This window comes from Tympanuchus pallidicinctus, unplaced genomic scaffold (genome assembly GCF_026119805.1).
Source record: "Tympanuchus pallidicinctus isolate F22 unplaced genomic scaffold, pur_lepc_1.0 scaffold86, whole genome shotgun sequence".
Lineage (NCBI taxonomy): Eukaryota > Metazoa > Chordata > Aves > Galliformes > Phasianidae > Tympanuchus > Tympanuchus pallidicinctus.
In genome coordinates this window covers 156,869-173,809 of record NW_026294809.1, presented here as the reverse complement: position 1 = coordinate 173,809, position 16,941 = coordinate 156,869, and the positions used below count along the sequence as shown (strand labels likewise).

At 54.0% G+C, this 16,941-nt stretch overlaps 2 protein-coding genes across 2 annotated transcripts; one reads left to right on the top strand and one right to left on the bottom strand.

The window, feature by feature from the left end:
• Positions 1 to 51: 51 nt before the first annotated feature.
• ATP13A1 (ATPase 13A1) lies at positions 52 to 14,009 on the top strand. The gene is made up of 26 exons (XM_052669814.1): positions 52 to 400; positions 1,229 to 1,318; positions 1,514 to 1,704; positions 2,016 to 2,088; positions 2,400 to 2,555; positions 3,396 to 3,465; positions 4,046 to 4,152; positions 4,738 to 4,867; positions 5,151 to 5,206; positions 5,802 to 5,928; positions 6,157 to 6,294; positions 6,821 to 6,941; positions 7,294 to 7,451; positions 7,833 to 8,008; positions 8,728 to 8,838; positions 9,404 to 9,529; positions 9,815 to 9,923; positions 10,111 to 10,310; positions 10,671 to 10,767; positions 11,175 to 11,356; positions 11,565 to 11,679; positions 11,940 to 12,136; positions 12,335 to 12,477; positions 12,984 to 13,095; positions 13,325 to 13,468; positions 13,667 to 14,009. Exons 1-26 carry the CDS (start codon positions 77 to 79, stop codon positions 13,775 to 13,777), a joined length of 3,564 nt encoding a protein of 1,187 aa, XP_052525774.1. The 5' UTR covers positions 52 to 76; the 3' UTR covers positions 13,778 to 14,009.
• A 254-nt stretch (positions 14,010 to 14,263) lies between these two features.
• On the bottom strand, positions 14,264 to 16,851 carry MVB12A (multivesicular body subunit 12A). Its single transcript, XM_052669881.1, has 9 exons — positions 16,719 to 16,851; positions 16,520 to 16,609; positions 16,318 to 16,414; positions 16,114 to 16,240; positions 15,820 to 15,945; positions 14,926 to 15,023; positions 14,652 to 14,716; positions 14,525 to 14,575; positions 14,264 to 14,437 (listed from the first exon to the last, which is right to left on the bottom strand). Exons 1-9 carry the CDS (start codon positions 16,806 to 16,808, stop codon positions 14,375 to 14,377), a joined length of 807 nt encoding a protein of 268 aa, XP_052525841.1. The 5' UTR covers positions 16,809 to 16,851; the 3' UTR covers positions 14,264 to 14,374.
• Positions 16,852 to 16,941: the final 90 nt, after the last annotated feature.

Genomic DNA, 16,941 nt, shown 5'->3' with positions numbered 1-16,941 from the left:
GCGTTGCCTGCTGTGCAAGCGGGGCTTCTCCCTACCGGAAGCGGAAGTGCGCCGTCTGCAGGCGGTCCCTGGGAAGATGGCGGCGGCCGGCCCGGCTCCGGGCCCCGCGGACGAGCTGGTCTCGTCGGTGACGCTGTACCGCCGGCGGCCGCGGCTCCTCCACGGCACCGTGCTGCCCTTCGTGGCGGGGCTCTACCCGGCCTGGTTGTGGCTGTGGGGGCCGCGGGTGTGGGCAGCGTGGGGGGAAGCGGCGGCGGCGGAGGAGGAAGCGCAGGGCCCGGGCCCGGCTTCCCCTGAGGCCGCGCTGTTGGCGTTGGCCGCTATCGGCGTCCTTCATCTGCTGACGGCGCTCTCGGGGCTGTGGTCGGTGCACGCGCATTGCGCGCTCACGTGCGTTCGGGTGAGTTCGGAGGGGTGGGAGGGGGGAGGGCAAGGCGGTGATGCTCCGAGCCTGGAGGAGCCCGAGGACGGGCGTGGGGCGGTGTGAGGGGGGGCCTTTGGGTCCTTCCAACCCAACCGTGCTGTGATTCTGCGGTTTGAGGGTCTTTAAGGACCCTTCCAACCCATTATGTGGCTCTGTGGTCTTTAAGGACCTTCCCAACCCATACCGTAGTTCTGTGATCTTTAAGGACCCTTCCAACCCATTATGTGGCTCTGTGATCTTTAAGGACCTTCCCAACCCATTCCATAGTTCTGTGATCTTTAAGGACCCTTCCAACCCATTATGTGGCTCTGTGGTCTTTAAGGACCTTCCCAACCCATTCCATAGTTCTGTGATCTTTAAGGACCCTTCCAACCCATTATGTGGCTCTGTGATCTTTAAGGACCTTCCCAACCCGTTCCGTAGTTCTGTGATCTTTAAGGACCCTTCCTATCCAATCCGTGGCTCTGTGATCTTCAAGGACCCTTCCAACCCAAGCTGTTCCACTCTTCTGTGTTCCATCTGTTGCTGAGGGACCACTGTTTGTCTGTTCTGCTGTAGCCCCATTTTACTGCCCCGTGTGTCCTGACCGCAGATCAAGTATTGAGTGCAGCTCCTTTGTTGGCGGGTTCCATTTTGAGGATGGATTCTCACAATCCTCACCTCAGCTCTGCAAAATAAAGCACCAAAAGACAAAGATTGCTTTGTTCTGCGTGTCTTGGTGTGATCCAGCAGGGCTTCCTTCGGCTTCTCATCAAAATCGGGGCTCTGTGATCTGCTTTGTGACGTGCTTGTGCTGTGTTTCAGGAACCCAGCCCTAAGAAAGCCACACTGGCTAAAGTTGTGCCAACCCCCAATAACGGATCTGTAGAACTGGTGCCGCTCCACAGAGACCAGGTGAGGCAGAGATGCAGAGCTGCTCTTCCTTTGCTCCTGGCTTAACTGGTTTGGGAAATGTCAGCTGTAGTCGGTCGCTACGGGGATGTCAAAGATCAAAGGCAGAATCCCGCAGCAGTGAAGAGACAAAGAGGGGTTGGGGTTTCTGTTCTTTCTGGTACGCCTCCAGTAGTTGTTTTTGTTCTCTTTCTGCAGGATGAGGACGGGCAGGAGGCTCTCTCCTTTGAGTTTCAGAAAATCAAATACTCCTATGAGATAAACGGCAAGAAGCAGTTTCTTCCCGTCGCTTTCCCCGTGGAGCATCCGCTGTGTTATTACCAGAACGCCCGGGGCTATCAGGAGGACAAAGATATCCGAGCAGCTGAGAAGAAATATGGCACAAATAAGTAAGTTTTCCATGCGCAGATCTCTCTTTTTCGGAACGAGAGGATAGGAAATGATCCCAAAGCGTCGGTCACCAAGCTGTGCTCTCAAATGTTTCCTCCTTGCCTTTGCTTGGCAGCTGTCAGGTTTGTCTTAAGGGCAGAGAACGGGAGATAGAAAGTAATTAAGTGCAGGGAATAATGGAAAGGAAATGGTGGGTCTCTGGGTGTTGTGAGGCAGGGGCTGCGGGTGGCTCTGGGTCGGGCTTTCGTTGAGAGCACAGAACTTTTAGGTTAATGAGGGTGCAATTAGTATTAATTTTTTGTTTCCCCAGGGCTGAGATGGTGGTGCCGGAATTCTTGGAGCTTTTTAAAGAAAGAGCTACAGCACCGTTCTTCGTCTTCCAGGTAAAGCAGACAGACAGAAGGAGCTGCAAATGCTTTGTTCTGCCACAAAAGGAGAGAATTCCTCGTAGGTTTGGGTGGCAGAATCACTTCTCTTAAATCCGAAGCTGTTCTCACCCTGTGACATTGATTTATGTCACTGCTGTGGGAGCCATCTCCTTTCTGCCTAATGACTTCCCGCAATCTGCTATGGTTTTTCTCAGCTTCATGCAACCAAATGCATTCTCAGTTACGTGAGAAAGATGCCTGGAAATGGAAGGCTTTGGCTTTCTGAGCGAGACGAGAGCAATTTGTGTGCTGTGTTCTCCCTGCAGGTGTTCTGCGTGGGTCTGTGGTGCCTGGATGAGTATTGGTACTACAGCGTCTTCACCCTCTCCATGTTGGTGGCGTTCGAAGCTTCCCTGGTCCAGCAGCAAATGAGGAACATGTCGGAGATCCGAAAAATGGGCAACAAGCCCTACATGATCCAGGTAACCCTGGAAACGAATTTGAGCCCACAGTGTGCCCAGGTGGCCAAGAAGGCCAAGGGCAGCCTGGCCTGCATCAGAAACAGTGTTGCAAGCAGGAACAGAGAGGTGATTGTGCCCCTGTACTCAGCAATGGTGAGGCCGCACCTCGAGTGCTGGGTTCAGTTTTGGGCCCCTCGCTGCAAGAAAGACATGGAGGGCCTGGAACGTGGTCAAAGGAGGGCAATGAAATGGTGAGGGGTCTGGAGCACAGGGCTGATGAGGAGAGGCTGAAGGAGCTGGGAATGTTCAGCCTGGAGAAGAGGAGCTCAGGGGAGACCTCACTGCTCTCTATGGCTGCCTGAAGGGAGGCTGCAGGGAGCTGGGGGTCGGCCTCTGCTCTCGTGCCATCAGGGATAGGAGCAGAGGGAACAGCTTCAAGCTACGGCAGGGGAGATTCAGGCTGGACATGAGGAAGAATTGCTGTTCAGAAAGGGTGGTCAGGCACTGGAATGGATGCACAGGGAGGTGGAGGAGGCACCGAGCCTGGGGGTGTTGAAGGAAAGGCTGGATGCTGTGCTGAGGGACGTGGTTCAGTGGGAGCTGTTGGGAATGGGGGAACGGTTGGACTGGGGGAGCTTTGAGGTCTTTTCCAACCTTGGGGATTCTATGATTCTATGAACCCCGATCAGAGGGGAAATAATCACGGGCACTGAGGAATCGCTCCTGGGCAGTGCTGGAGGTTTGGACGCGGCTGTTAACGGAACTGCTGTTCCTTTTTGTCATCCTTGTCCTTTTCAGATGATGCCAGGACTTGTGAAAACGCCTTTTTATCTTTACATTTTTTAAATTGTTTTTCTACAGGTCTACCGAAATCGGAAGTGGAGGCCCATTTCCAGCGACGAGATCATCCCGGGGGATATCGTCTCCATTGGTAACGCTGCCCGTGATCCAAAGCTGTTTTAAAGCTGTGCTCCTCCTGATTCGTGAAGCGACACTGAGTGAAATCACACAGTGTAAAAATACCCAAATACCGAAAAATCCATCCTGGTTTTGGGCACTTTTGAGGGCTTTGGTTCATCGGTGCCGCAGCTGAGGGGTTCTAAGAGTTGATCTCTTCTTGTTGTCTTGAAGGAAGGTAGATCTCTAGATAAATCGTGGGGGAAGATGAAGAGTTTCCTTCCTGCTGACAGCACCTCCCTGGGAAGGAAGGGGGGAGGAATGGCAGGGCTCTGTCTCAGCTGTGCTTCCCTGTTAAAGGCTCTTTCCCCATCTTTGGAGCGTCAGTGGGAACGAAATGATTTGAATTGGGAACTTTTCCAGCCTCATCAGAGGCCAAATAACCTTCGGGGTTATTTGAGACACGGACTCAAGGGATAGAGTTGGTAGCCCAGGGGTGATTCAGACCTTTAGGAGCCTTCTGTATCTCAGCTAAACAGGAGAGCTGCTCCCTTCCAGACAGCCACGCGTCGCTTCTGCCTCTCAGCTCCTGAGTTTTATTGTCTTCGTGGCAGGCCGATCTCCTCACGAAAACCTCGTGCCGTGTGATGTGCTGCTGCTACGCGGGAGGTGCATTGTGGACGAAGCGATGCTGACCGGAGAGTCTGTGCCGCAGATGAAGGTCTGTGTGAAACAATTCTGTTTTGTCCTGCTTGGAAAATAGAAATATCGAAGGCGTTGCAGTCGGGTGCACGTTGTCAGTCTGTCTGTGTGAGTGCTGGCGTGAGCAGCCTGGCCTGCTTGTTTTCATCTCCCTGTCAGCGATGGATGATTTCTGGTAAATGAGAACTGGAGGCCTGCTTGGTCTGGCTGAGTCTCCAGTCTTGGAGGCAGAACTACAAAGGCATGGCGTTGTCCTCCCACGCATTCCCCTGTCTGAATTCTTCTGGTTGGGTGGAGGTGGGAGGAATAAAGCGTAAAGAACTTCAAAACCCTTCTTGGTGCACCGGGGGGGGGGGATGTAGAGATGATAAAGGAGCGATCTCAGAGCCTCCCTCGCTGAACTCGCTGTGCTGAGGGGGAACTGCATCTCCCACACTGGGATGTCTGGCTCCAAATCCAGAGCACGTGAATTCCTGGGTTCTCCTCGGGCTGCTTTTAGCTGGAGTGAAGCTGAGGGCGCCTCACGTGGGACGCGGAAAGAGAGGAGCGCTCCACGTTGACTTGTCAATAGCAGTGAACCTGAGAGCTGAGCATTGTCCTGCAGGAGCCCGTGGAGGACCTCAGCCCAGAGCACGTTTTGGACATGCAGACGGATGCCCGGCTGCACATCATATTTGGTGGAACGAAGGTGGTGCAGCACATCCCACCCCAGAAAGCCAGCACGGGACTGAAACGTACGTACCCGTGCAAATTCCCTGTGGGAGAGGGCATGAAATGCTCGTGGATTAATTAATGGGGCTCAATGCAACCTTTGGAGGCGGTTATTGAGTCGCTCTCCTCAACCTCATGCACCGCAATAGTGAGACTGCTGTTAGTTCCTCCTCAAGTTGACTTTATCCCCTTGCAAGCGAGAGGAACGCAAAGCTTTGAGCATAATTTCTCTATGATAAGCCCCCAAAAGACAGTGGACAGAAGGCAGTCAGAAGCTCACGGCCTTCAATCTTGCTTCCATTCCAGCTGTTGACAACGGATGCGTGGCGTACGCTCTGAGGACCGGCTTCAACACGTCTCAGGTAAGATGTGTGCATGCCTGCCTGCCTCTGTCAGCTCCCTCGTGGTGTTCATACGGTGCTTTCAGGAGTGACGGAGCAGTGGGGGATGGAAATGGGGGCATCGCAGTGATGTGGGTGGGAGAGGTGGGAAAGGAGCGGGGTGGTGCGCGGTGCGGGAGCGTGGGAGCCAGGTTTTAGGGTTCAGGCTTTATATTGCAATTTAAGCTCCACGTATTTTGTGATTATGGTCAGTAAAGGGTAATTGGAGCACGTTCGCAAGGGCTGCAGTTGCCAACGTCAGATTTTCCTTTTTTGGAAGTCGATATTAAACGCAAGGAATCCTTAAAAGCAATCACAGAATTGTAGGGGTTGGAAGGGACCTCTAGAGATCATCGAGTCCAACCCCCAACCAATGGTGAAGAGGGACTGAAGAACGGGTTTGGTGTTTTGACAGATCAGAGGGGTGGGGGACTGAAGGTTGCTGGTTCTTTGGAGGGTTACAGAGCTGGGACCAAAACACCGGAGTATGATTGTAAAACTGGGTTTTGTACACGTTTCTAACAAAGCAGTGCATGCTGCAGAGCTGGCTTCTTGCACTGAAGGCTGTTCTCCTCAGGGGAAATTGCTACGTACGATCCTCTTTGGGGTGAAGAGAGTGACAGCCAATAACTTAGAGACCTTCATTTTCATCCTCTTCCTGCTGGTCTTCGCCGTCGCTGCTGCGTCGTACGTCTGGATCGAAGGTGAGCTTCTTCCTCACCTCCTCACAGGACCTGGCCCAGAGCTGTGGGAAGGACAGGTGTAATTTCTGAGAGCGTAGCTGCGTTGGGCTGCTCCGGTTTTCAGGGCCCACACTGCATTCTGGCTGCTTTTCTCGGCCTCCCACAGCTCCTGCTAAATAGGTGTGCTTCTCTGGGGCGCTGCCCTTCGTTCTGTGGGGCAGGAGGCACAGGACTTCTCTCACCCCACAGGCACCAAGGATCCCAGCAGGAATCGCTACAAGCTCTTCCTCGAGTGCACGTTGATACTGACGTCCGTTGTTCCACCTGAGCTTCCCATCGAGCTCTCCCTGGCCGTCAACACCTCCCTCATCGCTTTGGCCAAACTCTGTGAGTACCAAACAGAAGGCAGAAACAAAATGCTGGCTGCTTCTGCCTTCGGAGGGTCTTTCCAAGCCCTCCCAGCTGTGTGATTCTGCGATTGATTCGTACATCTGGAACTGTGGGGGATGTTGGTGGGTGTGAAATTGCTGTCAGCTCCTCCGTTTCTGCGCTGCGGTGGTATCTGATGCGATGTTTGGAGCTGGTGGGTGGGAAAGGGGTTTGCTTCAACCCCCAAGGGGAGAACCGAGGGTTTGTGCTTTCAAGGGGGTCCAAAAAGAGCCAAACCAAAGTGCTGACATGAATGCCTGCGTGCTCAGCAGCTTCCTATGTGTGCAGGAGGAAATTCACCATCTTCAGCGTGGGACGGCTTTGCTGCCAAATTGGTTTTAAAACACCACAGAAATTCAGAGCGGGGAGCTCACTGACTCCGAGTGCCGCATTGATACCTTTTGCCTCGCGTTGAAAAGCCGCTGAGCTCTCCCTGCTTTGCACCAGCCGACCTGTAACAGAATTTCCCTCTTCTCCCTCTGAGATGTGTACTGCACAGAGCCCTTCCGCATCCCCTTTGCGGGCAAAGTGGAGGTTTGCTGCTTTGACAAAACCGGCACGTTGACCAGCGACCACCTGGTGGTGAGAGGAGTGGCCGGGCTCAGGTGGGTGCCTGAATTGAATCCTTTTGGTTTCCTCCAGAGCAGAGAGATCTCTCGGCCCCTTTTATTGTGTTTTTGTGTTCTCGGCCCCTTTTATTGTGCCCCTTTTGTATTGCTGTTTACATGTGTTAATTTGGGCTCCTTTTTTGGAGTGCTCTGCTCGAGAAGCGGCTGAGATGATGGGCATTGGCCAGCACAGCTGGGCTTCCCACACCTTGCCATGAGTAGCTCTGCTGTTTGCCATCACAGAATATGAATTCTAGGGGGGAAGAATAGGCTGGGAAAAATCCCCAAATCTGTTTGAGAGCATCGGAACGGGGCTGTTAACACAGCCTTCTTCTTTGTTGTGCTGCAGGGATGGGAAGGAAGTGATGCCCGTCTCTGACATCCCTATAGAAACCCACCGAGCCATCGCTACGTGCCACTCGCTCGTGCAGTTGGATGATGGGACGTTGGTGGGGGATCCCTTGGAGAAGGCGATGCTGACGGCTGTGGACTGGACCCTGACCAAAGGTAAAAAAAAAACACCTTTATGCCTTTGTTCAGGGAGGATGGATGGCTGTTTTTTGCCAGATCTGAGCGTAGAATTACCGGATCTGCAGCCATTTCCCACGCCTCACGCTGACGTCTTGCAAATAGCGAATTCCGGGGCGCATTTGGGGCAGCAGAGATCCTCATGCTGCAGATTTAGGGGGCAGTGAATAGCAAAAAAATCCACTCTCAGGGCTGTGGGTATTCCCACTCTGGGTGGTGCCTTTAGTTCTGATAGTTCTCCATGCAATGGGGGTGGGATTCGCATTGCAGCAATGGACTCGTGACCGGGACCCGAAGGGGAGGGATGTTGCTTGTGCTACTGAGAAACCTTTCAGGATTTCCTGATCTCTTTGTTTCCAGATGAGAAAGTTTTCTCCAGAAGTATTAAAACTCAGGGACTGAAAATTCACCAGCGCTTTCATTTTGCCAGTGCCCTGAAAAGAATGTCTGTCTTGGCGTCGTACGAGAAGATCGGCGCCGCTGATCTCTGTTACATTGCAGCTGTGAAAGGGGCCCCGGAGACGCTGCACAAAATGGTGAGCGCAGCTCTCCAGGACGCCGAGGGCCTTTTGTGGCACGTGGGCTCCTGCCTTCATACCTCGCTTTCAACCCACCGAGTCTGGAAACTGGATGTGGTGGGATTGTGGGGTTTTTGTCCTGGAAGCCAGATTTGGGATGTAGAGATTTTGTCCTGGAACCTGGGTGTGGGGATTTTGTCCTAGAACCCGGATTCGGGACGTGGAGATTTTTGGAGAGGCAAGACAGAAGGATCTTGTCTTTGAACCCTGATAGAGAGTATGGGGATTTTACCCTAATAGCTGGATGTGGGACAGAGGGATTCTGTCCTGGAACCTGGATGCAGGATGTGGGGATTTTGTCCTAGGACCTGGATGTGGGACAGAGGGATTCTGTCCTGGAACCTGAGCTTGGGATGAGGGGATTTTATCCTGAAACCCAGTCATAGGATGTGGGAATTTTACCCTAGAAGCTGGATTCAGGACATGGGGATTTTGTCTTTGTGAAGAGTGTGCCCTGAACCCAAACCCCACTGGAGGAGAGGGGGAATTCCAGCCTAACCCCAGTGCGGTGTGGGGATTCTGCCCTCTGCTCATACCCCACGCCTTCTGCTGGCACAAGTGGTTCCTCCACTTTTGCTCTTGTTTGAACAGGACCCCTCCCCTCACCATATTTAATACTGGAACATTCGACATCTTCACGACGGCATTAATGTGACTTTTCCTCCCGTTTTTTCCAGTTATCTCAGTGCCCAAGCAATTACCACGCTGTGCACACTGAAATCTCACACGAGGGGGCACGAGTGCTGGCCCTGGGCTACAAGGAACTGGGGCACCTCACTCACCAGCAGGTACGCTTTCTTTTTCAGCCTTCAGAGAAAAAAAAAAATGGAGCTTAAATCCTTTGGTCTCTTAAAGCAAAAGAGAGATGGCGTGAGCTTGGTTGTGGAAGAGTGGGGGGGATCTTTGGGTTTGTGGATGCCCAAAGCTGTCATAACTGCGTTGCTGTTTATAATTTGGACCTTCTGGGAAGAGGCCTCAGTGAGGTGCTCCCAGTTTTATCTTCACCAAGCAATACTTCTGCTTTCCTGTCTGTAAAGCAACAGCTCTTCCCTCGTGGAAGCCCAGCGCTGAACTTCTTACTTGCAAACCTCCTGTTAGATGGGGATGAGAATGCACAGCGCTTTTCAGGGCCATCTCTTCAGCTTTATCTTCCCTGTAGAGCAGCTGGGGATGAGCTGGGGCTGCTCTGTGCTTCTCAGAGCACAATTTTTCTCCCAACTGATGCTTTCATCGCAAAGAAGCACCCACCAGCAGACAAGACAGCGAAGCCTCGGGCGGTGCTCCGGTTTTCACCAAATCAATCACAAAATCAATCACAGAATCAAAGGGTTTTCCCCCATTTTGCTGTGGCAGGTGCGAGAGATGAAGCGTGAAGCTCTGGAGTGTGACCTTCGCTTTGCTGGCTTCATTGTGGTTTCCTGCCCTCTCAAAACGGACTCCAGATCCGTCATCAGGGAGATCCAGAACGCGTCGCACCACGTAAGCATCGCAGGCAACGACATCCTGGCCTCGCTGGCAGCTCGGGATGTGGACTTTTGGTGCCTTTGGAGTGAAGGCAAAGGGTTCCCCGTGATGAAGGCAGGGAAGCAGCGTGGATGTGGTGTTATTTTTGCAATGGGATTTGCTGTGGCCTGGAGAAAAGGCCTTTCTTGAAGGTGCCTCACTGAGCTACACCTCATAGGGAACATCTCCAGCATCCCTGCTGGGCAGAACTCTTCTCAGTGCCCACAGAAATGACGTTGACCTCTTGTACTTTCCCCTCAGGTAGTGATGATAACAGGAGACAACCCTCTGACCGCCTGCCACGTGGCCAGGGAGCTGCACTTCCTCCAGAGGGAACACACACTCATTCTGCAGCCTCCTGCCAGCAAAGGTGACTGATTTCATGCAGCAGTGGCTTCAGCAGCCAAATCCCTCCTGAAGCACTGCAGTCCCATACTACGAGCACGGCTGCTTGATGCCGATAACGAAAAGGGCTCGTTTGCTTTCCAGAGTCCCAGATAACCCTCTGTCCTCTGTCCCTCTCCGCGTTGGGATACGATGAGAGCTTCTCTTTGCAGATTCCACCTGGCAGTGGCAGTCCATCGATGGTGCCATCGTGTTCCCCATTTTGCCCACCTCCCTGCGCGAGCTGACACAGCGCTACGACCTCTGCGTGACAGGGGAAGGTCTGTCTCACCTGCAGGCTCTGAACAGACAGCAGCTGCTGCGGCTCATCCCGCACGTCCAAGTGTTTGCCAGAGTGGTGCCAAAGCAGAAGGTGAGAGATGCTGATAAAACCCAAATTTTGCTGGTTTGCCCGTGGGGATCATCTGGTGGGTAGCAGCAGCAGCAGCAGCAGCGTCGCTCATGATTAATGCTAAAGCTGTTATCAGCCAACAAGCAAAACCTCTCACACTATTCCGAGCCAGCTGGCAGCAAGAAACAGAGCTCAGGATGTGGGCTGTCATTATCCTGAAGGCACTGGGCCCATTTAGCTCCTAAAATTAAGACCTAGGGTGAACCTTTTGGAGCGTGGCTTGGAAGGCAGTGAGTTCCCACCACACAGCAGCCCTCAGCCAAGGCGCATCGTCCAGCTCAGCTGCTCTGCCAATTCTCACCACACAGTTCTTTTGGGCAGGAATTTGTGATCACTACTTTGAAGAGCCTGGGCTACGTCACGCTGATGTGCGGGGATGGGACCAACGACGTCGGAGCTCTGAAACATGCGGATGTGGGTGAGTGCACTGCAGGACGCCCATGTGAGCGCCACTGAGTTTGGTGGCAGTTCCTAAACACAAAATCGATGTTAATTTCTCTTGTTTTGGGGCTGGAATTGATCTGACCAACATCGTTCAGGGGCAGAAAGAGAGATAAAGAAGGATCTCTGTGCTGGTGGAATAGCTGCTGTGCACGTACAAGCAAGCAGTGGGATTTGGCTGCAAACACATCTTTATGGAAGGGAGATTCTTCCTAAGTCTCCCTTCTCCCTTTTCTCTTTTCAAAGCTTTTTTATTTCAACCAGTGTGAGAGGCCTGCAGTCACTCCATAACTGGCTGCACGCGTAGATCGCCGTCAGGATTCCCGTTTGCCAGCAAAGAGAGCGCAGCATTCCACCCCACAGATCATGTTTTGCTTATTTCAGGAGTGGCTCTGCTGGCCAACGCTCCTGAGAGGCTGCCTGAGAGGAAGAAGAGGCCTCGGGATGGTCCCAGTGAGTTCAGGCCCGCTGCAGCGCCGCTGGGGAGCGGGACGGTGAAGCCCACGTCGCGTGGTGCCAAGCACAGAGTCATGTCCCAGCGAGAGGAGCAGCTGGCCGTGCAGAGGGTCGGTAATGAGATGTCAAAAATCCCACTAATGCTTTTCTTTCCTTCTTGGTGCGCTGCTGGGGATGGAGAAAAGCAGCTCCTTGCTTTACTGGAGAGATCCTGAAGCTGTGCTGTGAGCACAGGGACTTCTCTTTGGCTTGGAAGAAGGAAGAGGGGAGGGCAGTGCCGTGAAGGTGTGCAACGTGCCTTTCTCTTCTGCCCTGCAGGAGAGGATCAGTCAGGTGCTGAAGGATTTGGAGGAGGACCGTGTGCCGGTGGTGAAGCTGGGTGATGCCAGCATCGCGGCCCCCTTCACCTCCAAGCTCTCCTCCATCCAGTGCAGTAAGTACAGGCGGGAGCTGAGTGCGTGGTGCGGATGTCCGCGTGTCCCCATTCCACCAGTGGGATCAAGGAATAAGGGAAGGGGGAGCGTGGGACAGTGAGAAGCGCTCCCAAACTGACAGCTTTGCCTGTTTGCGTGGTGGCGGGGTCTTTCCGTGCTTATCCTTCCCCCTCTACTGCTTCAGAAGAGGGCTGAGGCACAAAGCTCCCTCCCCAGAGCTCTTCTGTTCCGCTTCCAACCTCTTCCTCTTCCTCCTCAGTCTGCCACGTGATCAAGCAAGGTCGCTGCACGCTCGTGACGACGCTCCAGATGTTCAAGATCCTCGCCCTGAACGCCCTGATCCTGGCCTACAGCCAGAGCGTCCTCTACTTGGAAGGGGTGAAGTTCAGTGACTTCCAGGCCACCCTGCAGGGGCTGCTGCTGGCTGGCTGCTTCCTTTTCATCTCCAGGTCAAAGGTACGGGGAAGGCAGCGTGTTGGGACAGCACCCGGTCCTTGTTTCTTGTATCGGGACTACTGCAAGAGTGCCCCTCTCCAAAATGAAGCTTGTTTTAATTAACAAACAAACCCAGAGTGGGGGAAAGCTGCACAGAGAGGTCTGAAACTCTGTAGGTCTGAAACTCTGTAGCCAGCCCTGCTTGCTTTCTGCTCCCAGCCTTTGAAGACTCTGTCCAAGGAGCGCCCGCTGCCGAACATCTTCAATCTCTACACGGTGCTGACGGTGCTGCTGCAGTTCCTGGTGCATTTCCTCAGCCTCGTTTACCTGTACCGCGGTGCCCAGGTGCGCAGTGGTTCCAAGTAAGTGTCCCTTCCTCCAGCACGGGAGCAGCTCATCCTAGAGCCGTTGTTAGCAAAGTATTACCAAAGGCCTCTTAAGATCATCAGCCATCGCCTCACGTCCCCATGAGCCACATCTGAGCTGTTCTCAAAGGAGGAGAGTGGAGAAAGCCAGCATGTGCTGCTCTTTCTCTGGAAAAAAAAAGCCCACCAAAAAACCCAACAATGGAGGCACTGCTGGGAAAAAAAAAACAACATATTTTTTCCACTTGATTTTTGATGTGTGGCCAAGAGTTCCCTACGTTAGCAGGAGGGGTTGGACAGACGACCTCCATCAGTTCCTCCCAACCCTTCCAGTGCCGCCATTCCCATGAGCTGTGCTTGCAGCAGGGTGCTATGAAAGCAGAGCGCTGCTGCCCGTCTGAATTTGTGCGTAATACCAAATAAATTGGGGTTGGGGAGGAGTTTGGGGGGAAGCTTTGCTTGTGGTGATCCCGCTGTTCTCTGCAGCTCTGTTCTTTTTTTAGACGAGAAGAGTTTGTGGATCTGTACAAGGAGTTTGAGCCCAGCCTGGTGAACAGCACCGTGTACATCATGTCCATGGCGATGCAGATGGCCACGTTTGCTATCAACTACAAGGCAAGCCACGCTTCGCTCACATCCAGAGGAGCAATTGTGCCACTGAAACAAAGCACTGCTCTTCTCTAATGGCAACCTAAGGGTTGCTCGGTGCTCTGCAGAAGAAAGCTCCCACTTTCGGTTCGCGTTGGATCGAGCTGTGTGCCCCACGCTCCTCCTTATCCCCTAACCTGAAATGTCCCGCGAGCACAGCAGCACTTGCTGACAGTTCCTCCCCGCTGCGTTTTAGGGTCATCCCTTCATGGAGAGCCTGCAGGAGAACAAACCGCTGCTGTGGAGCATCATCCTCTCAGGGTTGGCCATCGTGGGGCTGCTCACGGGTTCGTCGCCTGAATTCAACGAACAGTTTGGGCTGGTGGAAATCCCTACTGAGGTGAGCGTGTGGTGCTTCGCTGTGCTCCCCCTGCAGCCCGTCCTCACACCGTTAAGGCTCTCACAGCCAGCAGAAAATAGCTTTAAGTAGAGCGTTCAGAGTAGCAGCAGCTGCAGAGGTTCACCGCTCAGCACCTTTTAGGTTTTGTGCGATGGAGGAAGGGGAGGACTGATGCTCACTGTTGCATTTGTTTCCCAGTTCAAGATCATTATCACGGAGGTGCTGCTGGCCGACTTCTTCCTTGCTTTGTTGGCGGACCGCATCCTTCAGTTCCTACTGGGGAGAGCAAAACTCAAAGTGCCTTCGTGAACACAGCGCCAGGGCCCTGCTGGGGGGCACCCCAAAAATCATCCCTATGATTTGAGAGCAGCTCTTGAGCTCCGGGGAGAGTTTCCTCCCATCTCACGTGGAAATCACCTCTGTGAAATGACTTTTTGGTGTTCCCAGGACGCAGCGCCCGGTGGGAGTTTTGTACTGCCCCGCTCCAGGAGACGTTTACAGAATTTGGTAACTAAAAAGTCAAGCCTGAAGTATTTTGAAATGTGGCTGGGACTTCCTTTGTGATATTTTTAATGGGGAGTATACATAGAAGGGAGGATGAGGCTCAAAGGTGACGCCCAGAAACACTAAAATGCAGCAGGAGTTGATGTTCAGAGCAGAGCTGTAGTGTTGTCAAAGTACAGGAGAAGAAACACCGTCATAAACACACCCATACAGCCCCACACGCTTCAAATCACAGAAGCACCAGGAACTCCTCTATCGCAGCCGCGCGTCCCGAAAACATGACGAAAATACTTTGGCAGGCGATGAGAGAAACGCCTTTATTGTCGTCCCTCAGCACTTCCTGTAATTGGATCTTAATTAGGGAGGGGTCAGTGCTTCACATCCTCGCAGCACTGAGTGCTGTCAGCAAATGGAGGGAGGGAGGCGAGCGGCCGCCGTCCGTTCCACTACAAAGGTGTAGTTGTACTGGAAACGAGCAGAGAAAAAGGGTGGGATTTGGGAAATTCAGAGCGTTGCCATCACTCACCCCAAGAGAAGGAGGTGTTTAATTACCTCTTTCTCAATGTCAGCGAGCGATTTGACAGTCAGGTCAGTGAGAATGGCCTGAAACGAAATGGGTTTTCAGTTGTGAGGTGGGATGGGGAATAACAGAACGGCAGCAGCTGGAAGGATCACTCACATTGCTGTCGGATTTGGGGCTGCGCTCGAATTTGGGGTGTAGTGTGAAAGGGATTCCATCCATCGCTGGAAAGAGAAGGGGCAGAGATTTTAATAGCAACAAAGGAACCACTGTGAAATCCAGCACTGCGTTGAGCAGGTGAGGGCTTTCAGGAAAGGAGAAAGAAGGCTCACTAAGAGAAAGCTCTACAATCTTATCCGTGTTTAAAAGGAACAGAACTCCTTCAGCAGGGGCAGTTGCTTTGTGCAGCTTTATGGTACAGAGGAACGGGTACCTGAGAGGTTGTAGATGCTGGAGCCGTCATCAGCCGAGTTGTGCAGTGTGAAGGAAGCACGCCTGGAGGCAGAGCGAGCCACGGGCTTCTCTGGTGACCTATGGAATTAATATCATGGAATGACAGATCCACAGGGGCTGAAGGGACCTCTGGAGCTCCCCCAGTCTGACTTCCCCTAAAGCAGTTCCCTATCCCTGCAGCACAGTGCCCAGGGTCACATCCAGGTAGGTCCAATCTCTCTGTGGAAGGACACCCCACCAACCTCTGTGGGTAGCTGTGCCAGGGCTCTGCCACTCACACAGCACAGAACTTCTCTTTCCTGCTCAGATGGAAATCCCTGAGCTCCGCTTTGTGCCCCCTGTCTTGTCACTAGGGACCACCAAACGCAGCCCAGCCCCATCCTGCTGCCCCCCACCCTCTCAGAGCCCTCTCAGTCTCCTCCCCAGCTGCACAGCCCCAGGCCTCTCAGCCTGTCCCCACCAGGAGGTGCTCCAGGCCCCCAGCATCTCCGCAGCCTCCGCTGGGCTCAGTTCCCCATCAGCCCTGACCTGGGGAGCCCAGCACTGGGCCCAGTGCTCCAGACGGGGCCTCCCCAGTGCAGAGCACCCAGCTGGCCACGCTTTGGGCAAAGCATCCCAGAGTTCTGTTGGCCTTCTTGGCCACCAGGACCCCCCAGGTCCTTCCCCACAGAGCTCTTTCCCATCAGCTCAGTCCCAATTCAGACCAATGCTTACAGCTGTTTTTCCCCCAGTTGTCCCTCATTTGGACACTGCTCATTTAGTCAGCACACAGCGGACCCTCATTAACAGGTAATGAGCCACAAAGCCTTAACACCACGTAGCAGCAGGACCTGCTCCCAGCTCCAGGTAGGAGATGAGGTCAATGTATACGTACTGCTGTTCAGAGTCAGCCAAGGAGAGCTGCTTCAGCCCCAGGCTGACTGTCCTGGGCTTGGGGACAGGAGGGCTGCATTTGGGAAGAGCTCCTTTCTTACACCAGATGGCAAAGCTACCGATTTCCCTAGAGGAAGAAAAGAAAACAGTTAAAAACAACAAAAATGGGGAAATGGAACATTTTGGAACAGGAAAAAGGGAAGGGGGGAATAGGGCCAAACGGTGGCAGGCAGCCCATTATTTGTGCATTTATTTTGTGCTTTTTGGGACCGGGGGGTTTGGTTTCTTCTTTTACCCGATCTTCATGTACTGTGGCACAGCTCTGCTCTTCCCACTCAGTTTGATGTCAAACACGGCCGTCTCAGCAGCCACACGGGGCTGCAACCTCACATAGAGCCTCTTCTTACGGGACGCACCGGAACCTGGGGGACGAAACAGGAGCCCACAAATGAGGACGGAGCACCGCCAAACCCCACAGCTTCCTCCCAAAGGCACTTACGAGGCTCCGGGAACTCGGGGGCGCGGCTGTAGCCCGTGGGCTGCGGACTTCGGTCGCTCAGCACCACGACATCGGTCACCACAGAGCCAGCCGAGCCCTGCGGGGGCCCAGAGCTCAGGAGGGGCCGCGGGATCGGGCCCAGAGCACAGGAGGGACCCCTGGATCCGCCCTACCGCCCGATTTTGCCCCATTTTCACCGTACCGGAGCCGCGGTGCTCACACACAGGTACCCGCCCTTGTGCCCGAAGCCTTTGCCCAGGTTGGCCGCGCTGCCCTCGACGCTGGTGGTGATCTGTGGGGTGCGCACAGGGTGAGGGCCGGGCCGCATCGGAGCCTCCCCTCGAATTGCGGCCTCACCCTCGTCTTGCAGCCTCCCGTCGGGCCGCGGCTTCCCATCGTACCACGCTCCAGCCCGCTGGAGCCGCCTCGGGTCCCGCCGCCCAGCCCACACCGCTCAGCGGAGCAGCTTCCTCCTCCGCCGCCGCCATCATGGCCGCCTCCTCGCTGAGGTAAAAAGGGGCGGAGCGTCACCGCGGCGCTCCTCGTTCTGCTACTGGCTGGCGCTGAGCGCGGAACGAAATGATTGGAGGCGGTGTTTCGAGCGACGCGCGGAGCGACCAACGA

Coding starts and splice junctions, on each gene's coding strand:
- ATP13A1 (XM_052669814.1), top strand. CDS start 77: ATGGCGGCGGCCGGCCCGGCTCCGGGCCCCGCGGACGAGCTGGTCTCG. Junction 1,319..1,513: donor TGCCGCTCCACAGAGACCAG/GTGAGGCAGAGA, acceptor CTCTTTCTGCAG/GATGAGGACGGGCAGGAGGC. Junction 12,478..12,983: donor CAGGTGCGCAGTGGTTCCAA/GTAAGTGTCCCT, acceptor TTCTTTTTTTAG/ACGAGAAGAGTTTGTGGATC.
- MVB12A (XM_052669881.1), bottom strand. CDS start 16,808: ATGATGGCGGCGGCGGAGGAGGAAGCTGCTCCGCTGAGCGGTGTGGGC. Junction 16,610..16,718: donor CTCCAGCGGGCTGGAGCGTG/GTACGATGGGAA, acceptor CGCACCCCACAG/ATCACCACCAGCGTCGAGGG. Junction 14,576..14,651: donor GCCCCAAATCCGACAGCAAT/GTGAGTGATCCT, acceptor ATTTCGTTTCAG/GCCATTCTCACTGACCTGAC.